The sequence below is a fragment of the Peromyscus californicus genome, unplaced genomic scaffold (assembly GCF_007827085.1).
Source record: "Peromyscus californicus insignis strain IS unplaced genomic scaffold, ASM782708v3 Scaffold_7__1_contigs__length_154581171, whole genome shotgun sequence".
Classification (NCBI taxonomy): Eukaryota; Metazoa; Chordata; class Mammalia; order Rodentia; family Cricetidae; genus Peromyscus; species Peromyscus californicus.
In genome coordinates, this window is record NW_026294595.1 from 3,681,624 (window position 1) to 3,701,264 (window position 19,641).

A 19,641-nucleotide genomic window follows, 5' to 3' on the forward strand; every position below is an offset into this window, starting at 1 on the left:
TATAAATCTTACCTCCAGATTTGTAAGCATACTGAGTATGATTAAAAATCTGTAAAATCTGTAACAAAAGAGTTAAAGTTGTAACACCAGGCTTGATAAATAAAAATCTCTACATAGGTAATCTTAAAGGAAACATGTGGCTCTCTGCCATCGTAGCTGCTTTCCCTACACTGGGATGGAGGCAGCCATGTGGCTGAAAACCATCTTCGCTGGGGTTGGAAAGGGTGGACTTTGCCGTGTGACCTCACTCCCATCCTGATAAAAGTGACCATATGACATAAGCCATCCAAGGAAAAACAGCTCTTCCTAGCTGTGAGGCCCAAAGCAGATGATTCTTTTACTATTTTTGGTCACACTAACAAGCCTCAACCCACAGTCCCTTCTCTTCCTGTCCAGCCTCTCTGGTTTCCTTTCCTTCTCAGTGACAGGCTGCCCACCCAGTCAGGACTGAGGCAGTCTCTGACCAGGACCCTGAATGGAATTACAGTACCCCAGAGGGCATCCATGCTAGGTTTCAACTTGTAAGTTGCCTCCTGCCTGGCCACCCTTACAGAAGTAAATTATGAAAAAATCCAAGGGATCATCCAGGACAAGCATGACAGCCCATCTCAATTCCTAGACTGCCTTACAAAGGCCCTCTTACAGTATACCAACCTGGATCCTGAGACCCCAGATGGAAACAACTCTTTATGACCTACTTCTTCTCCCAGGGCCAAACTTAAATGTCTAGAGAAAGGACCCCTGACTCCTCAGGCACAGGTCTTAGCAATGGCTTTTAAGATGTACCATGGGAGAGATGAAAAAGCCTGAAAACAAAAATACCTGGTGCTAGCAAAGGCCTTTCGACCGGCCACAGCACCTGCCCAGGCTCCCCGGCCTCCCTACACCCAAGAACCTCCAGGTCCCTGTTTCAAATGCAGTCAGGAGGGTCACTGGGCCCGGGCCTGTCTGATCCTTCATAAACCACCCAGACCACATACAAGGTGCCATCAAGAAGGACATTGGGGTGTTGATTGCCCAGGTGGCCCTTCAGCTGACCTAGATCTGGCCATGGATGACTGAGGGGCCCGGGCTCCCTTGGCCTGACCATTGCCATCTCTCACTGGGAGCCTCGGATAGACATCACAGTATCAGGGAGATCCATCTCCCTCCTTCTAGACACTGGGGCCACCTATTCAGTCCTGACAGAGTTTTAGGGACTCACATCTTCTTGTTCCCCTATTGTCAGTGTAGGGTGACAGCTTTACCAGCCTCGTCAAATCCCACTAAACATATCACCCGGGATCAATACCAACCCTCCCTCCATAGCCTCAGGGGACTTAAGCCTCTTATCTCCTAACTTTTGAAAAAGAATCTTCTATGCCCTTTGGGCATGCTCCCACAGCAGCTCTTAGGGCCCAGCACTGTGCAGTTCTACTTACTAAAACACCTGCACTTCCCCAACTATTTTCTCCTCTACCTGCTCTAACCACTTGTCTCTCCCCTTCTAATGGGTAAGTGTCACTACGGACCCCCCCCCTCTGCTTTTTTTACTTTTACTACGAAAGCCACACAGGTGTGAGAAGATACCTTTCCCTCCAGCGCTAACACTTACCCTTAGGTGCCTATACTCAGGGCTGACCACTTCCCTGCTATTTACCATTGGTTTCCTCTCAGTTCATCCAGCATCTCCAACGGGTGGACCAGACCATTCTTACCCTCCAGGGCCAAGTAGACTCACTGGCCACCATGCTCTTACAAAATTGGCGAGGATTAGATTCACTAACAGCAGAGAGAGGTAGTCTTGGTCTCCTCCTTAGGGAGGAATGTTGCTTCTATATCAACCAAGTCAGGTGTATTAAAAGGCAAGATCCGACAATTCCAGTTGGATCTCCAAAAATGTAAGAAACAGCTCTGGCCACCGGCTTATGGACAGTCCAGTATGGAATTGGACACTACCCTTCTTGACCTCCTTTCTCTGCTTTTCTTAATCCTGCTTGTTGCACCCTGCCTTATAAACTTCTTGTCTAGATTTCAGCAACAGACTCTAAAGATCTCTAACCAGACTTTTAATCAGTTGCTGTTACAGGATGACCATCCCCTAGCTCCAGAACCAGAGGCCAGTGACTTCTGATTATACCAATGGTAAAGATCCAGTTCACTGATTAGGAAGTAGTCTAATGATAATATCAACCCCCTTTCCTGTGACCTAGTTGTTTATCAATAATAAACAAAAAAGGGGGGAATGTAAGCCCCTGGAGCCACATGAGTGTCTAGGCCCCTCCCCAAGGACCTCAACTGCCAAGTTCCACCCATAGAATGCTCTAACTGCTGGACCCTCCCCACCCTACAGAGTAAAAAGCCCAGTCTCTGAACATGAAATCCCACCAATCTCCACCCTGGAAAACTCTACCCTGAAAAGTTCCACCCCCTTCCCAAGAAACTCTATATAAGCTCTGTATCCTGTTCAGTATGCTGCTGTTTCTCGCCCAAACAGAGGCAGCCACCTTCCTGGTTTTATTCCCTCCCAATAAATCTCTTGTGTGAGGTTTGTTGTGTGGTGTGATTGTAGTATTCCTTGGCTCCTGGCTGCCAGGACCCCTTTCCGCCTGAGCTGCGATGCTTACAGGCCTCAAACACACCATGTAGCCAAGATTGGCCTTGGAACCCTGCCCCCCTGCCCTACCCTCCCAAGTGCTGGGATCATGGACATGCACCGCCATGCCCGACCCTGGGTGCGTCCTTATGGGTCAGTTCCTTTCACTGCGTACCGAGTGTTGAGGTCTTTCTGTTGATGGGACGTGGCTGCAGCTTGCTGATTCTCATTGTTACAGATAGGATGCCGTTGTGGCACTTGGTGGTAACTTACCCTTTCTGATGGGCCTTGGGTCTGGTGTGGGATGTGTTATGTTCTGATGCTCATCTCTTGGGAGTAGATTTGAGAGCAGAATGACTGTCGCAGGCCTGTGTGCCTGTGGGTCTAATGGACGTCATCAGAAGGACTTAAGGCAGCTGTTTGGAAGAACTTCCAGTCCCTGAAGGTGGGGGTCAACTGGCTCCTGCCCTCAGAGGAGGAAGCCGTGACACTTCCTTTTGAGAAGAGGAGGAGGAGGCTGAGTGACCTGGAGCCAGGCCTTGACTCCTTCCTGTCTGGCATTGGTCCCTTCCCATCATCTGGGGTTCCCAGGCTTCCCGGCAGTGTCCCCGCCACTTGGGGAGGGAATGAGGCAGGGGCCTTGAGTGTCACCTCTCTGCTTGAGCCAGTGTGTGCCATCTGCAGCTCAGCTGATGGGGCTTGCCCAGCATGCACACAGCCCTGCGTTCCATCCCTCAAATCACGTAACTGGATGTGGGGGTGCACACCTATCACCCTAGTACTATGGACAGACAGGCAAGAGGGCCAGCAGTCCCATCCTTGGCTGCACAGTGGGTTCATGGGCTACTTGAGACCCTGTCTCGAAAAGAAGGGGAAAATAAGAAAGAAAAAGGCCCTAGCCAGAAATCCCCCTCCTTAAATTGCCTCCAGTGGGGTGGGAAGGGACAAGCCTTGTCCCTTCAGGAGCAGGTGTGGGCCTCTGTGGTCTTTCCAAGGTTATATAGTAAGGACTTCTATATGGAGATTCATGTCATTTTCTGAAGCACGGTTCCACAAAACAGTTCGGCTTCCAGAGTCAGGCTGTGGACGAAGAGCTTTCTCAGAATTTCTCAGAATCACTTTTAGACATCTCATCAAATGTCCGCTCACGGGCCTCTGCTCTGGGCTGTCTCATACGCTGTCCTTGGCTGTCCCTGGGAGGTGGGACCTGAGGATGTTTGCACTCCCCACGGCTCCCGGTTTTCCCGGAGTGGACGAGGTGGAGGGTGGTGACCTCCTCTCCTGTGAGTCCTGGCCTGGTTTGGTCCCTGTAGTTTCTCTCCCGTTGAGGGAGTCAGGACGGCCCAGAGCACCAGCTCTGCCTTGGCATGTCGCTCTGAGTCAACAGCCCATTTCCCGGGGCTGAGGGAACAAAGCCAATGGCTGCTCCTGCGGGATCTGTCTGCCCACCCCCCCTTCCTGAAACAGCTGTTTATTCTTTTGACAGGAGCTGGAACCCTGCACCTTCCCTTCCTCTGGCCCTGCCTCCCGCAGGCCGGAGCTCAATAGAACTTTGCCATTCGCTCCGGAGGGAACACAGTGGACGATGAGGTATGTGCTTTGTTGAAAGGATTTTTGTCTGCCAGCCTTGGGCTGCCAGGAGCTACTGTCCGGCCACCAAATGGCCACCAAGGGGGGATCCTCGCTCTCTCCCTGACCCTTCCCTGGCCCCCTGTGTAGCTTGGTTGTCATTTTGTCAGTGGCTGGAAGCAGGGGTTGGTGGAACGGGGCTCAGGGACTTGGCTGCAAGTTCCATTTCATCCGCTTCTCTTGGCAGGGCTCAGTGCTGTGCCAATCAAGGCTGTAGCCCGGAGTTCTCTGTGTGGGGTTCGAGTTGATAGTGCAGGGCAGGAGCTGAGCCTTGTGTGGGGGCAGGGCACTGTGGAACAGTGCTGAGCCTTCTTGGGACAGCACAGCACTCCCCTAACATGTCTCCTGCTGTAGAAAAGCTTTGAAGAGTGATTGGGGTAGCCAGGAAAAATGGTAGCTGGATCCTGGCTTTAGGCTTCCTGAAGGAGACTGGGGTGGAGTCAGTGAGATGCACACATCTTAGAAAGGTTGTGTTGCCTGTGATGGTGTGTGCTGGCTGGAGTAACAATTGACCATGGATAGGTAGTTGTGATGTGGGTGCTGGGAACCAAGAATATTGTGTTTCTCCCCGTGGGGGACTTTATAATAAAATGCCCCCCCAACCCTGACACTTCCCCACAGCCGAGAACAAGGCCTGGGGGCAGACGCTGTGACCTTAATTAAGATCCATGGCTTCTGAGCATGTCCAGCGCCCTTGCGCCGGTTACCCCTCCGCTCAGGTTTGGTCTCAGCCAGAGAGCCTCTGTCACCACAGTGACCACTGGCCACCATGAAGTGGAGAGGTAGGACAAGTGAGGACGCCCCCACACCAGGAACACACAGGAGATCCCTGGCTAGTGGCAGAAGAGGGGTCCAGTCAGGCCCCCCAGCTGATCTGAGGAGAAGCCGACCCTAGCTGGTGTTTGGCCAGTTTGGGGTCAGTCACAACGTGGTGATCCTGAGTGGCCTAAAGAGACTCGAGTCTTTCCGAGATGACTGACAGGGCCTCGGAGGCAGGTGCCCAGCCCGAGCACTGTGTGTTGAGCACAGGAGCAGGTTGCTTGACTTTCCTGAGCCTGGTTTCTTTTCTGCAAAATGGGATTAATAATAGAGTTACATGACAGGCTCGTTGAGGCGGAATTGAAAGACAGCTGGAGAATGGTTTAGCCCAGCTTGGCCTGGCCTGGCTCAGGAAGGATGCAGGTTTCTGTAGTCTAGAAGCTGACTCGATGGGGGGCAGGGCGCTTTAAGAAAAAGGATTTAAAGTTGTAGATACAGTATTAGGTAGGGAAGCGAATGTGTAGACTATGAGAAGGGATATCACAGTAGGTAAAAAAGGCCAGTCCTTCAAACATGACATTTAGAAAACAATAATAAAACAGTAGAAAAACTGGAAAATGGATGTGTGGAGCTGCATGACACACTTGCTCTATTTGGTTGCAAATGTAAAGATATTTTTATTACTTTTAATAATGCCCATGCATGTGAGTTTCACGTACATGAGTCCAGGTGCCTTCCGAAGCCAGAGGTGTTGGATCCCTGGAGTCACAGTGATTGTGAATGGCCCGATGTGGGTTCTGGGAACCAAACTCTGTCCTCTGAAAGAGCAGTGTGCACTCTTTACTGCCCCGGGGATAGAACTCAGTAGAGAGGCCAAAGAGAAAAAGAAAAAAAAGAAAGAAAACTAAAAGACAGATTAGTTCATTTGGTTTCCATCATAGTTCACGAGTGATCATTGCTCACTACTAAGCATGGGGCAGAACTGCTTTTGACTCCATAGTTTGTTAGCGGTGCCACACCTGGGATGGTCTGGGCAGCTTCCTGGGGTGGCTTCAGGCAGATCCCAGAGAGTGTAGTCCTTTGTTCTTTGATTGACAGTGCAGTAGGGCAGCTAGGTCTGGGTGCCGGTTCGGGGAAGCACTGAGGCTTGGCCTGTCATGACCCCTGAGCAGGGAGAAAGTGGCTCCTGGGTGCTATCCAAGGTTCTGGGACCTCAGTGGGTAAGTGAATGGGGGCAGCTCCTTGCCACCTCCTGCAGCCTCCAACAGCTGCCAGAGCTAGCCAGGGACTCCTCCAGACTCCAGGGGATTCTTCCTACTCTAGGAAGTGCTTGGGTTTTCGCCTACCTGTACTCTGATAGGAATAAAGCTCCATCTTGTGAGGGGACCCGGAGACCTAAGCTTCATGAGGCCTGGTAAGCCCGCCTCTGTACTTCAGATATATTGGTTGGCCAAGGAGTCTATCATCCGATCATCTGGTCGGTCTAGGCAAAGCACATGGACCAAGGCAGCAGGGTGAGCTCTTGTGCCTAAGGGATGTGCCCTGGGACTGGCTTCTCATCCAGGCCTGGGTGAGAGGGGAAAGCCTGGAGGAGAAGGCCAGTCCAAAGACTTCTTTATCGACTGTGAAACTCTGCCTCCCTTGGTCTTTGGAAAGGATGGGCCTTGGCCACTTCTCCTGCCTGATCTTGGCAAATGCCTAATGTGGGAACTCATGAGAATCAGCAGGGATGTTTGGCTGCAACCTTGCCCCAGACTGGGCATAGCAAGGTTTCCCTTAGCTTGCACTGGGGTCTTGGGTTCATCCCAACTGCTCTGTGAGGGGTTGTTATATGGGCCTAATTCTTGTCTCTGGTGAAAACACAGCTCTGCATCCATGGCTGGAACCTCTCCCTAAAGAACATTGTCATGGTTACGGCCGCCATTTGTGGAGTCTTGCTGATTGCCTGGCCCAGGGAGCTTTGTAGGCATGGTCTACTTCTGACCTTTGCAAAGCCTCAGCGAAGATGTTGTGTCTCCATATTATACATGAGATAGAACCTCTGGTTAAAACAACTTCCCAGGGGATATGTCTGGGACCTTGCCAGGGTCAGTCTTCACCTCATCTAATTTTTTTACCTATAGTGCTGGATTAATACTTTTGGTTATAACTGAAGGCTTGGGGGAACCAGAGGATGGTGTCTTAAGCAGAGGATTATACAGTGGTGAAGTGTGGGGTCCTGTCACCAGCAACGTGTGTGTGTGTGTGTGTGTGTGTGTGTGTGTGTGTGTGTGTGTGTGTGTGTATGTATGCGTGCGCGGCGCTTGTACAGTCAATAGGCAATATCCAGTTTGTTACTTTATTGCTTTGTTTGCCTTTGTAGCACTGGTTGCTACTAGGCACTCTATAACCTCCGCCTCTGGAGTGGAAGCTCCATGGTGGCCTTGTTTATTGATGTGTCTCTGATTCAAGAACCCACTAGTCCCCAGTAGCCTAGTCCATGGTGGTTAATGGGTCTGGGTGGCTCTCATTGGTTTATTCACTTCACAAACATATGGGTGCATCTACCAAGTACCCTGCCGGGCCTGTGCTAACCTGGACTCATCATGCCTGGCTGTTCTTTGGGGAAGAAGAGCAGGTTCCAGGCCATGGTGGCAGGGTTGCAGGCAGGGAGGCGAGTGCTTCCTAGGAGGTTTGGTTTCTTTGGCAAGTGCTTTCTCTCTGCCTGTCCCCTGCTCTCCACAATAATGATAATGGCTTTTCCAGGGTTCTTCTGCATCCAGCTTCCAGCTGAGGTTCACCTTTCACCCTGATATGAGATGGAGAAAACAGAATTGCCCAGCATCCACTCCAGAGAGGAATTGTTTGGAAGGAATGTTTTTATTTGGTTGGTGTGGCTCTGTGAGGTTCTCTGAGGGGTGTTCACTGAACCGTGAGGTGGAGCCAGGAAGGTGGAGGCTTCACAGTGTGGCTCTGCCTTGTGAAATGCCACCAGCATCAGCATATGTTCCAGGAGTTGGGGTGCAGGTGCTCATCCGAGAACCCATGCGGGAGCAATGCTCTGCAGGGTTGAGTCTGGGAGTGGCCAGAGGATGGAGTTAGCCACAGATGACAAGAGCATTGAGTCAGATGGTCTCAGAGGTGGCAGGAGGGACCCATGCCATCACAGACTGGACCACTGGGCCAGCTAAGATCACCCAGGGGTCTCCTACATGATTCAAACTCATTTATTTTCTTTCTTTCTTTTTTTTAAGTATAACTTCCATTTTTATTCTTCTCGGATGCTTTTTCTTCTGCCTATCTGAAGCCACTACATAGGCTTTGGTGGAGGTTGAGGGGCAGCACCAGCAGGTCTGAATCATGGTGGCAGTGTTTGGTTCTCCAGGCTGGCTTCACGAGGTCAGTTCCTGACCCCCTTGCTGTGGCTGGCACAGCTCTCATAGTAATGCACTTGACATGGAGTTTGGGAAGCACATACGCATCGAAGACTCTTGCTTAGGAAATGTCCCTGACGGCAGCAGCCTCTACAGTGTTCCGAGTGACGAACTTCTTAATGGCCTGTCCTTGGGCACACACCGGGCGTAGTTGTGTGGTAACTTGGCTGCACACACCTGAGACCCTTTTTGGTTCAATCTTTCCTTTCTTCTCTCTCTCTCTCTCTCTCTCTCTCTCTCTCTCTCTCTCTCTCTCTCTCTCTCACTCTCTCTCTCTCTCTCTCTCTCCCTTCCTCCCTCCATCCATCCCTCCACCCCTCCCTTCCTCTCTTCCTTCTCTCCCTCCTCCTCCTCTTCCTTCATTTTGGTCATCTTGGAGTCAAGACCTGAAAGAAGTTAAACTCATTTCTTACCTGGCAGGGAACACTGCCACCCACCACTCTTCAGAAGTGTAGTTTTGAAAGTTCTGAGGGACAGAGACAGATTTGTAGGCCACATTGTCTGCCAAATGTCTCATTTTGGTCCAGAGAGAAATACAGAATGGTTTTAAAAGACTAATTGGCCAGCCAGCCAGCCAGCCCTTCCCTCCCTGGGGACTTGGGTTTCTAGGAAGATTCTAGGAAGCATGTTGTGCCCATTTCTAGCATTGCACAGCCTTTCAGTTTCCAAGGCTCTCGCCAGCGGGGGGATTAGCCACAGCCTGTAGGCAGGTGGTTTCAAGTCATTGGTGAAGCCCACGAAGAAGTGTGCTTCAAGAGTCACTTTTGATGTGAATTCCTGGAGTCTAAAAAAACTACCCACATCCACCAGGATGTTGGTGGTGGGCACTGGGAGGTGTGCTGGTCTGGACTGCCTCTGGTGGCACAGGTGACCCTGTCGCTGTGCCCTGCCCCTTCCGGTCGGGAGAGGCTTCGCATTTGACCCTTGGTAAGTGGGGTTGGCACAGCTGAGCCTCGAAGCCAACGCTCGCCCTTGCCTCTCAGCAAGCACAGGCGTCCTAGGTCTTGATGAGAGAAAACGGAAGTTGGTCTCCTTTTGGAGCAGCTCTCACTCAGGCTGCGCTGGGATAGGTGGTGAAACCTTGGGTTGCATCCGTTTGTATAAGCCGTTCTCATTCCAGAGTTCCCCCTCCTCCGCGCGTCTGAGTACTTTCTCCGTCTCAGCTGCCATTTTCAGCAGAGCCTCCCTGCCGCCCGCTTTATGGACGTCAGTGGTGAAGACTGACATGTGGAAAAGCATTTGTCCTGTGCTATGGCACTGCTCTGAAGTCATTGCTAGGTTCATCTCTCTCTCCTGAGGGAGGGTCTCACTATGTGGCCCGGGAACTCACAGTGATCTGCCTGCTTCTGCTTCCTGAGTTCTGGGATTACAGGTGTATGTGAGTGCATGTGGGCATGTGCGCGCGCGCGCACGTGTGTGTGTGTGTGTGTGTGTGTGTGTGTGTGTGTGTGTGTGTGTAGTGGCTTGTATGCCAGAATGCACATGTAGTGGTCAGAGGAAAACACTTAGCCAGTTTTCTGCTTCCACAGTACATTTGTGTCCATGTGTGTAGCCAGTTCTCTCCTTCCACGGTACATTTGTGTCCATGTGCGTAGCCAGTTCTCTCCTTCCATGGTACATTTTGGGTATCAGGCTGAGGTCACAGGCTTTCTCAGCTGGTGTACACATAAAGCCATCTCACTGGCCCTTATTTGTGATTTGAGGTAGTCTTGCTGTGTGTAGCCCAGGCTGGCCTTAAATTTGCATCCTCCCCCATCACTGTGATCCCCATTGTCAAACCAAGGAAACCAACTCTCAGGTCACACTCCATCACTGAGGGAAGTCAGGGAAGGAACTCAAGGCAGGAACCTGGAGGCAGGAACTGATGCAGAGGCCGTGGAGGGGTACTGCTCTGGCTTGGTCTCCATGGCTTGCTCAGCCTGCCTTCTTACAGGTTTCCTGCCTAGCCTTTCTTCCTGGGGTCTCTGGAGCACCACCCACCACAGTGATACTGAGAGTTGGAAATTGGGGTTTACAGGAACAGCCAGGAGAGCAGAGAAAGCAGCTAAGATCTACTCAGAGTGCTTTTGGCGGGACTAGTTAGGGGTCTGATACGCTGGGTGATAAGGCCAGGTCCTACTGCCTTGTGAGGTGCATGGGCCAGAGGCCTGGCTCCCGAGTGGCTGGCTCATTTGTGGGTCAAAGGCACATCCTGTCTGAGCTCTTGGAGTCTCAGATAGCCGGCAAGTCTCCGGGAACGATTTCTCCCGACACAGGCAAGTGTTGTAAGGTATTAAAAGTGTTATGTCAGAATGTCCTGATATAGGGACAGCAACATGCAGATGGACAATACAATTGCTCCCTCTATTTGGCCATTAGAATAGTCCGTGACTTTCCCCACTAATGCCAAGGTTCTGGTACCCTCCCCCGACCCCTCAGCAGGTGAACAGGTCCTCTGGGCGTAGATCCAATTCTTCTTCACCACCCCAAAGGCTGGTACCTCCCAAACTCCTGGTGGACATCCGAGAGCCCCGGCCGCCCCTGCTCACCCTCTTCTTTCTCATGCAGCATTTTGGAGGTGCAGTTTTATGTTCTAAAGCTTCCTCTCTGGCTAGCCTATTATGGATGTCGCTCCGCAGAGGCCCTCACCTCTTTAGGGGCACCCCTTGTCTTCATCTCCAACACTCACCTTTCACGCCCCCGCCCCCTCGTCGCCGGTCCTCACCTCCACACGGAAGTACTTCCCAGCCTGTTGTTTTCTGGCCAGCACCGCTTCCCTTTCTTCACAATTTTCCTCCCGTAGTTCCAGTTGCTTGCTTGCTTGTGGGTGTGTGGTGGAGTGAACTGGGTGGGGCTGGAAAGTGGGCAAGGCCTGGGTTATAAAGAGGCATCGGAATGTGTAGTCAGTACTCCAGGGACAACAGAGCTGGGGAGTGGGGACGCATCCCCCAGAGTCAGAGGTGTTCTGAAGCTGAGGTAACTGGAGTTCTGTGGAACTAACAGTTAACAGTTCTAACACCTACCTCCTCACTTGCGGACGCCCATATGGCTGGGGCAGGGGCGGGGGCAGGGGCAGGGGTGGGGCTGGGACTGCAGCTCCAGCATTATTCCCAGAGCATGCAGTCTCATTAACTACGTTGGCCTAATTTGCTGTGACTAGTTTGTGCCCTTGAGCAGGGACACATGTCTCAGCTCTAGTGAATTACACATAAATGTATCTTGTTAGAAACGATGTGGGCAGAGGCCTTGTGTTATTTTTATTATTTAAAATATTTTATGTGTACGAGTGTTTTACCTTGTGTATGTATGTACACCACTCATACATGTGTGTCTGGTGCTCATGGAGGCCAGAAGAGGAAGGGCATCAGATCCTCTGGAACCTGAGTTACCGACGGCTGTGAGCACCATTTGCATGCTGGGAACTGAACCCAGCAAGTGTACTTAACCACTGAGCTGCTTCTCCAGCCCCGGGAGCCGTCTCTCACTCCAGATTTATTTCATTCATTTCCCCTCTTTCTTCCCGCTCCCCAGGAGAAAAGAATGAATGTCAAAGGAAAAGTAGTCCTGATGATGCTGGTGGTCTCAACTGTGGTTGTCGTGTTTTGGGAATATGTCAACAGGTAATTATGAAACCAGCTAGACTTGTGATGATGGAAAGGCTGTTTTCATTCTGTGTGACTGGTGCCAGCTGAGTGACCAAGCAGGGTGAAGATGAAGAACTGAGCTGTAAACAGGATTCCACCCTTCCTGTACTCCCCAGCCCTGGATGGTTGTTAAAACCACAGACCATCCAGGTAACTTCTGCCTAAGTAATTCTCTTCCTTCTTGCCATGTTCCTAGTACCTTGCTTTTCTGTAGGCTAAACCCAGAGAGAAGGCACATTAAGCCAAAAACAGTCTCAAGTAATTTATGTAAGCAGATACAAGAAATTTCAAGCCAGGCAGGGGTGCATGCATGGAATTCTTGTACTTGGAAGGCAGAGACAAGAGGATCCTACAAGTCTGAGGCCAAGATTGTCTACATAGTGACTTCCAGACCAGCCACAGCTTTATAGGGAGACCCTGATTCAAAAAAAGAAAGGGCAGGAGAGGTGGCTCAGCAGTTAAGAGCACTGGCTGCTCTTTCAGAGGACCCGGGTTTGATTCCCAGCACCCACATGGTGACTTACAACACCTCTAATCCAGTTCCAGGAGATCCTACATTGTTTTCTGGCCTCCATGGGCACCAGACACACAAATGGTGCACACCAGTACACACAGGCAAAACACTCATGCACGTAAAATTTAAAAATAACAAAAATAAAGGACAAAAGAGAAATAAATAAAATTCAAATAGGAATTCCACAAGAAACCAGCCCTAAGTCCTGCAATCCTAAAATATTTCTAGGGTTTAAAGGAGCCATCCAAGTGGTTGGCTTTGGTGCAAAAATACTAAGTTTTACTAGTGATTCATTTGTGCCTGGATGAAACACGCTCTCCCTCCCTTGCCCCCCTTGGCTTTGGAGAGCAGGATGAATTAAATGTTTCTCAGTCATCAAACTCATCTGTGAATTAAAATCTATTGTGCCGCCGCCTCTGCTTCTGGAAGCTCCAGTGTCAATGGCCTCAGAGGGAGATACAGCTCCGTAGCACAGCCCCAGCAGGTCCCTAAGAAGGGACATTGGCTGAACTCTGTTCAGCTTCAACAAGTGCATTGTACAGCTAACTATAGGAGCTGTCTCGAAGACGACTGTTTTCACAGTGGGAATGTTTTAATGGCCCAGGAGTTCTGGTGGGCTGGGTTAACATCAGATTTGTCTCTCTCTCTCTCTCTTTTTAAAAGATTTATTTATTTATTTATTATGTACACAGAAGAGGGCACCAGATCTCATTACAGATGGTTGGGAGCCACCATGTGAGTGCTGGGAATTGAACTCAGGACCTCTGGAAGAACAGCCAGTGCTCTTAGCCTCTGAGCCATCTCTCCAGCCCCTAGATTTATCTCTTCCAGAATTTTGAATTTTAAAGTTGGATGAGCCAGCAAACCTGTCTTGGCTACAAAAAAGAAACTGTATCCTTAGGTACAGGCATAGGCGGGGCAACCTCCAGTCAGAATGCAAAAGATAGTGAGTTTCAAAGTGTGACAGACATGTAACCACTTCTAGGATGTTCTGCTACTTCATTCTGAAACACTCTTCTCTCACACATTCTTCTCTCGTGTCTTTTCACCTTGGTGAACCTCTCTTCATCCTTCAGAATACATTGCCTTCTCCAGGAAGCTTGCCAGGTCCTCCGGAGAAGGGCCTATCCTTCGTATGCTCTCTCTTGCACGCCTTGGCTAGGGACTTGTACTTGGATTCTTGTACTTGGAAGGCAGAGACAAGAGGATCCTACAAGTTTGAGGCCAAGATTGTCTACATAGTGACTTCCAGACCAGCCACAGCGGGTAGCTGTGTGATTGGCCTGCCTTCTCTGTTACATTGTGTAGCCCTCATGGGTAAGGACGGTATCTGCCCTGGCCTGCAGAGAGTCCCTTCACTGGGTGTGGAGGACATGCCCAGCAAGTACTTAGAGAGTGACTGAATAGAGGTCACACTCTACAGTCCCTGGTCTAGCCTTCGTGGCATCAAGTTAGCCTCACTGCTTTGGCTGGTTAAAGCAGCGCCCTTGGGGTCTGCTCTGCAGAAGGGATCTGGGGTGAATGTCCCAGGCTCTGTTTCCTGGGGGAAGATAAATCCTCAGCGTGGGATGGCTGGCCTGGATGCTCCCACCTTCCTCATTGCCCAGCATCTGAGAATGTGGTAGAAGAGGACCTTCCTGTCCATAACAGCTGACCAACCTTAAAAGAGACAAAAAGAGGGGGAAATCCCCAAAACAAAACAAAACAAAAAAAACCAGAAATTGAGATTGTCAGATGTCCCTTCCCTTCCTTGGCATTGCTTGTGGGAACCCCAGGGCCTTTGTCGCTGGTCTCAAGGGAAGGTGGAGCCTGGGAAGAGTTAGAACCACGACAGTCTCTCTGAGAATTAAACATAAAGTGAAATGTTTTTGTTTCTTGTTTGCTCTTAGCCCTGACGGCTCCTTCTTGTGGATATGTCACACAAAGTAAGTGGTCTGAACTCCTCATATCTACCAGATGTCTCCTACCTGCAGTTGATTCTCTACGTGCCAGCCACTGGAGTGCTCAGGCCACAGTGTGGGGGCGGGGAGGAGAGAGGCAAGGAGAGGGAGGCAGATGCCTAGGGTCCTGGGGTCAGGGCTGTACTCTGCCAGTGCCCAGACTGGTCTTTATAGAATAGTAACATGCTTTGCCCTCATGTCTGATCAGGGGACTCTTTTCAAATAGTGTCATCTGAGAATCATTCTTGCCTGACTGATGGGGAAGCTGGGTGTTGTATCACACACCTGTGATCCAGGTGGAGGGGCTGAGGGAGGAGCACACACCTGTGATCCAGGTGGAGGGTTGGAGGGAGGAGCACACACCTGTGATCCAGGTGGAGGGGCTGAGGGAGGAGCACACACCTGTGATCCAGGTGGAAGGGCTGAGGGAGGAGCACACACCTGTGATCCAAGTGGAAGGGCTGAGGGAGGAGCACACACCTGTGATCCAGGTGGAGGGTTGGAGGGAGGAGCACACACCTATGATCCAGGTGGAGGGGCTGAGGGAGGAGCACACACCTGTGATCCAGGTGGAGGGGCTGAGGGAGGAGCACACACCTGTGATCCAGGTGGAGGGGCTGGGGGAGGAGCACACACCTGTGATCCAGGTGGAGGGGCTGAGGGAGGAGCACACACCTGTGATCACCTGTGATCCAGGTGGAGGGGCTGGGGGAGGAGCACACACCTGTGATCCAGGTGGAGGGGCTGAGGGAGGAGCACACACCTGTGATCCAGGTGGAGGGGCTGGGGGAGGAGCACACACCTGTGATCCAGGTGGAGGGGCTGAGGGAGGAGCACACACCTGTGATCCAGGTGGAGGGGCTGGGGGAGGAGCACACACCTGTGATCCAGGTGGAAGGGCTGAGGGAGGAGCACACACCTGTGATCCAGGTGGAGGGGCTGAGGGAGGAGCACACACCTGTGATCCAGGTGGAGGGGCTGGGGGAGGAGCTAGGTTAAGCTCTGTTTTCCTGTCTTTGGTGTGGTGGCCAGAAAGCTCAGAACAAATTCTTCTTAAGTGCTTGTAACATGCTTAGCCTTCGTTTGAGTGTAATCCATTCCCAGGTGTTGCATCTGAATTGTATCCTTACCTGCTGAGGGACCTTGGCCACATGCTCAAACCCACCAAGCCCTTACCTCAACTGTAAAAATGAGAACAAAAATGACACTTTTATTCGGGATGGCCAAGGTCACGTGAAAATACATACTTGGGTTACCAAATCAGTGTGTGTAAGGGGGGAGGTTGGTGTGCGTGCGTGCGTGCGTGCGTGTGTATGTGTGTGTGTGTGTGTGGTATATGCACGTGTATCTATAGTATGCTTGCCTATGTGTGTACAGTGTGGGCCAGAAGGCAGCTTTGAGTATCTTTCTTATTATTTTCTACCTTAATTTTGGAGACCAAGTCTCCCACTGAGCCCAGAGTTGTCAGTTTTGGCTGCACTAGAGTGCCAGCCTGCCCCAGGATCCTCTGTCTCCACCTCCCCACCAGGTCCTGGGATTCTGGATGTACACTACTCTCCCTGACGTCTGTGTGAGTGCTGGGGATCTGAACTCAGGGCCTCATGCTTCTGAAACAAGGACTTTTCCTAGGGAGCGGTATTCCCAGCCACCAATATTTCCTTTTATAAAAATGTGTGTGTGTGTGTGTGTGTGTGTGTGTGTGTGTGTGTGTGTGTGTACATGTGGTGATCCAAGAATAATTTGGTTCTTTCCTTCTACCATATGGGTTCCAGGAATTGAACTCAGGTCATCAGACTTGGTGGCAAGCCCCTCTTTACCCACTGAGACATCTTGCTGGCCTTTCTTTCTATTTCCTGTGATTTTTATTCTTAGGTTGTTTCCCACTTATTATAACCATGCCTTTGGTTCATGAATCATCTACGACACTTCCAGATGAATTCTGCAGTGGGTTTCTTAGCCAGGAGTGGTGGAGTGTGCCTCTCATCTCAGCCAAAGGCCAAGAGGGAGGGTTAGCCTGAACTACATAGCAGGACCCTCTCCCCCCAGTACTGTATCCCTGTTCAGGGTTACCTTGCCACCTTATCCAACTTCCCCCTTTCTTCTCATCCCAGAGACTTTCACAGTGACAGAGTATGCAGACTATCTCAAATCAGGCCTAAGATGGCCTCTAACTAGTTTTCTAATTCTCCTTTGGCAGTCCTCAGACTTCCCGAAGCTGTCAATGACTGGGCAACCGAAATTTTTCTCAGACTGGCCTTTGTAACATACACACGCACACACACTTGCACTATCGTTCTCAGGAAGGTGAATGGTTTGGTTTTGGTTTTGGTTTTCTTAGGATTACCCCTCATTACAGCCATGTCCAGTTCCCCAAACTCTCACGTGTCGGCTGTCTCATTGGTCATTAGCACAGCCGCTCCATTAGCAAGCAGAGCTCTGGACCACAGGCTGATGTGTCCGAAGGCTCCCATCATTGTTTTTTCCCTGCACCTCATCTTTCAGGGGTCCAGGGACAAGGTGGGTGTTGGAGGCTTCCTGGAAGGGGCCAACTGAGGCTCCTCGGGTCTGCCCGCCCCCTTTTAGCTCAGGCTTCTGCCTCTCCCTGTTTTATGAACTGGCAGCGTGAGGTTCACTTTAAGTGTCATATCTGACACTTAAAAAGCATTGGAAACTCCCTCCCTCCCCCTGGGGACTGCCTCATTTTCTAGAAGTGTTTATATTCTTTTTCATTTCCTAGAATTCCAGAGGTTGGTGACAGCAGCAGGCAGAAGGACTGGTGGTTCCCAAGATGGTTTAGCAACAGGTAAGGGGTCGGGGCGGATTCATCTGTCCCTGACACTCAGAGCCATGGCCTTCTCACTCCCTCTTTCTGGCTCACTGAACTCATTCAAGGAGTTTCTTTTGTTGTCGTTTTTAATTTCTGTTGTTATTGTGTGTGTGATATGTGTTGTGTGTATGCTGTGTGTCTGTGTGTGATGTGTAAGTATGTTTGTGTGCTGTGTGTGTGATATATGTGTGTGTGGTGTGTGTGGTGTGTGTGTGTGTGTGATGTGTATGTGTGTGTGCTGTGTGTGTGATGTATGTATGTGTGTGTGGTGTGTGTGATGTATGTGTGTGCTATGTGTCTGTGTGTGTGCTGTGTGTGTGTGGTGTGTATGTGTGTGTGCTGTGTGTGTGATGTATATGTGTGTGTGTGATGTATGTGTGTGCTGTGTGTCTGTGTGTGATGTGTATGTGTGTGTGTGCTGTGTGTACTGTGTTCTTGCAGGCCACAAGAATATATTATAGAGATTCAGCTATGTATTAAAGCTATACCTAGAAATTTCAAGGTATTTTTCTAGAGGAAACCATTTATCATGGAATATTTGGTGTTATTTAGCTTTTAATATTTCAGCTGTCTTCTGCTGTGAAGTTCTTGTGGGCCCATATACTACTGACTGTATTGGCAAACAGTGTAAGCTTCTCAGATGCTGATCCACTAGGTAATTAAAAAAGCTATGAGGACAGGAAAACGGCACAGAGATGAGCTGAAGCTGTGTTGACAGAATTTTGTCATAGAGGAATAAAATTAACAGACAAAGGGCATGATGTGCATAGATTCTTTTCCCTTGGATACCCCATGCCAGATGTAGCATCTTCCCCAGGACTCTTGGAGGAATTTTCTAAGGGCAGTGACTTGGGAACATTCCATTACTCTGTGTGTGTGATGTGTGTGATGTGTGTATGTGTGATGTGTGTGACGTATGTATGTGTGATATGTGTGTGATGTGTGTATGTGTGTATAATGTGTATATGTGATAAGTATGTGATATATGTATATATGGTATGTGTGTGTATGTGGTTGTGTGATGTGTATATGTCTGTGTGATATATGTGTGATGAGTGTGTGTGTGTGAGTGTATGAGTGATATGTGTGTGGCTGTGGATGTGAATGAGTGTGTGTGTGTGTGTGTATGTATGTGTGTGTGGGATGTGTGTATGCATGCAGATACATGTGTGCCACAGCATACATATGAGGCCAGAAGACAGCTTTCGGGAGACAATTCTGTCTTTCCACTGTGAGTTCTAGAAATTAAACTCAGATTCTGAGGCTTTCGTGACAGACAGTGTCACTGAAGGGGCCATCTCACCAGTTCACAGGACTCTAAGTGGAATTCTGAGTCAGTCTCCCCGTCTCCCTCCTCCTTCCTGTGCCCTCCCCCAGTTAAGGGTGAAGTTCAGCTGGAGTTTAAATTTCAGAATAGACATTTCAGCAGGATATTCCTCGGAGGAATGTCCTGGAATAACCGACGGTTACAGGGTCATTGGACTAACTGCTGACCTGCACAGTGGCAAGAGAGACAAATACTGCCCTTACCTGAAGTTTGTGGAATCGGTGCTTAGTGCTGTAAGCAACGGAGAATGCATCTCCCCAGACACGAGTCGTGAAAGAGCCCCACTGCCCGGCCACCTGCCCGGCCACTGCCTCATTCAGCTTCTATTCTCTTTGTACACAGGTCCCACAGTTACCGAGAAGAGGACGTAGGAAGAGGCAGAGAAAAGAAACAAAATGGAGACAGCATTGAGGAGCTTCGGCTAGGGGACTGGTTTAATCCAAAGTAAGGACAGAAACCAAGCACAGAGCTGGGGGAGATGGGCACCCTGGGGAGTGCTGAGTGTGGCACTGGTGGGAAAGGGGTGTCTTAGCATCTGTTGGATCTTCATCAATGGGCTTTGGCTAAGAAACTGAGCTCTGGGTACCTTGAACCAAACAGACTGAGCACTATGGTAATTGCAACAGGAAATGGCCAGTGCCAGGTAAAGCACACAGGCCACATAGGATCTGTGGAAATGTGCAAGGTGTGGAGAGGGCCAAGAAAACTTTATTTTCAGTTAACTAGCTCATCCGTGAGGTAGGAATGAGGAGCTAAGAGAGTCAGGGCTGTGAATGAACTTGTTACACAAGCAAACACCAAATGTTTATCAGAAATTAAGATATGTTAGCTGGTATTTCCCAAACTTCTGGTCATTACCTACTCATGTTTTCAGAAACTAGCCTAAACTGGCTTTTAAAACAAAATAAGAACTAAGGCGTTGTCGGCGTGGATAAAGTGCTTGCTGTGCGGGTGTCCATGCAAAGCCAGATGCAGTAGCGTGTGTGTGATGCCGGTGCCCTGCATCGAGATGGGAAACACAGACAAGAGAATTC

General features: G+C 50.1%; 1 protein-coding gene across 6 annotated transcripts in view; it reads left to right on the forward strand.

Moving 5' to 3' along the window:
• Ggta1 (glycoprotein alpha-galactosyltransferase 1 (inactive)) overlaps positions 1–19,641 on the forward strand; it is a 113,285-nt gene that overhangs the window by 78,604 nt on the left and 15,040 nt on the right. For 5 of the 6 annotated variants that reach the window (XM_052724240.1, XM_052724239.1, XM_052724236.1 and 2 more), the window contains 5 exons: positions 4,062–4,165; positions 11,887–11,975; positions 14,403–14,438; positions 17,191–17,256; positions 18,950–19,051. In XM_052724240.1, the coding sequence (XP_052580200.1) occupies positions 11,896–11,975; positions 14,403–14,438; positions 17,191–17,256; positions 18,950–19,051 (284 nt within the window). In that variant the 5' untranslated portion in view covers positions 4,062–4,165; positions 11,887–11,895. The remainder of the gene's footprint in view (positions 1–4,061; positions 4,166–11,886; positions 11,976–14,402; positions 14,439–17,190; positions 17,257–18,949; positions 19,052–19,641) is intronic. The other variant, XM_052724241.1, reaches the window with a different exon arrangement.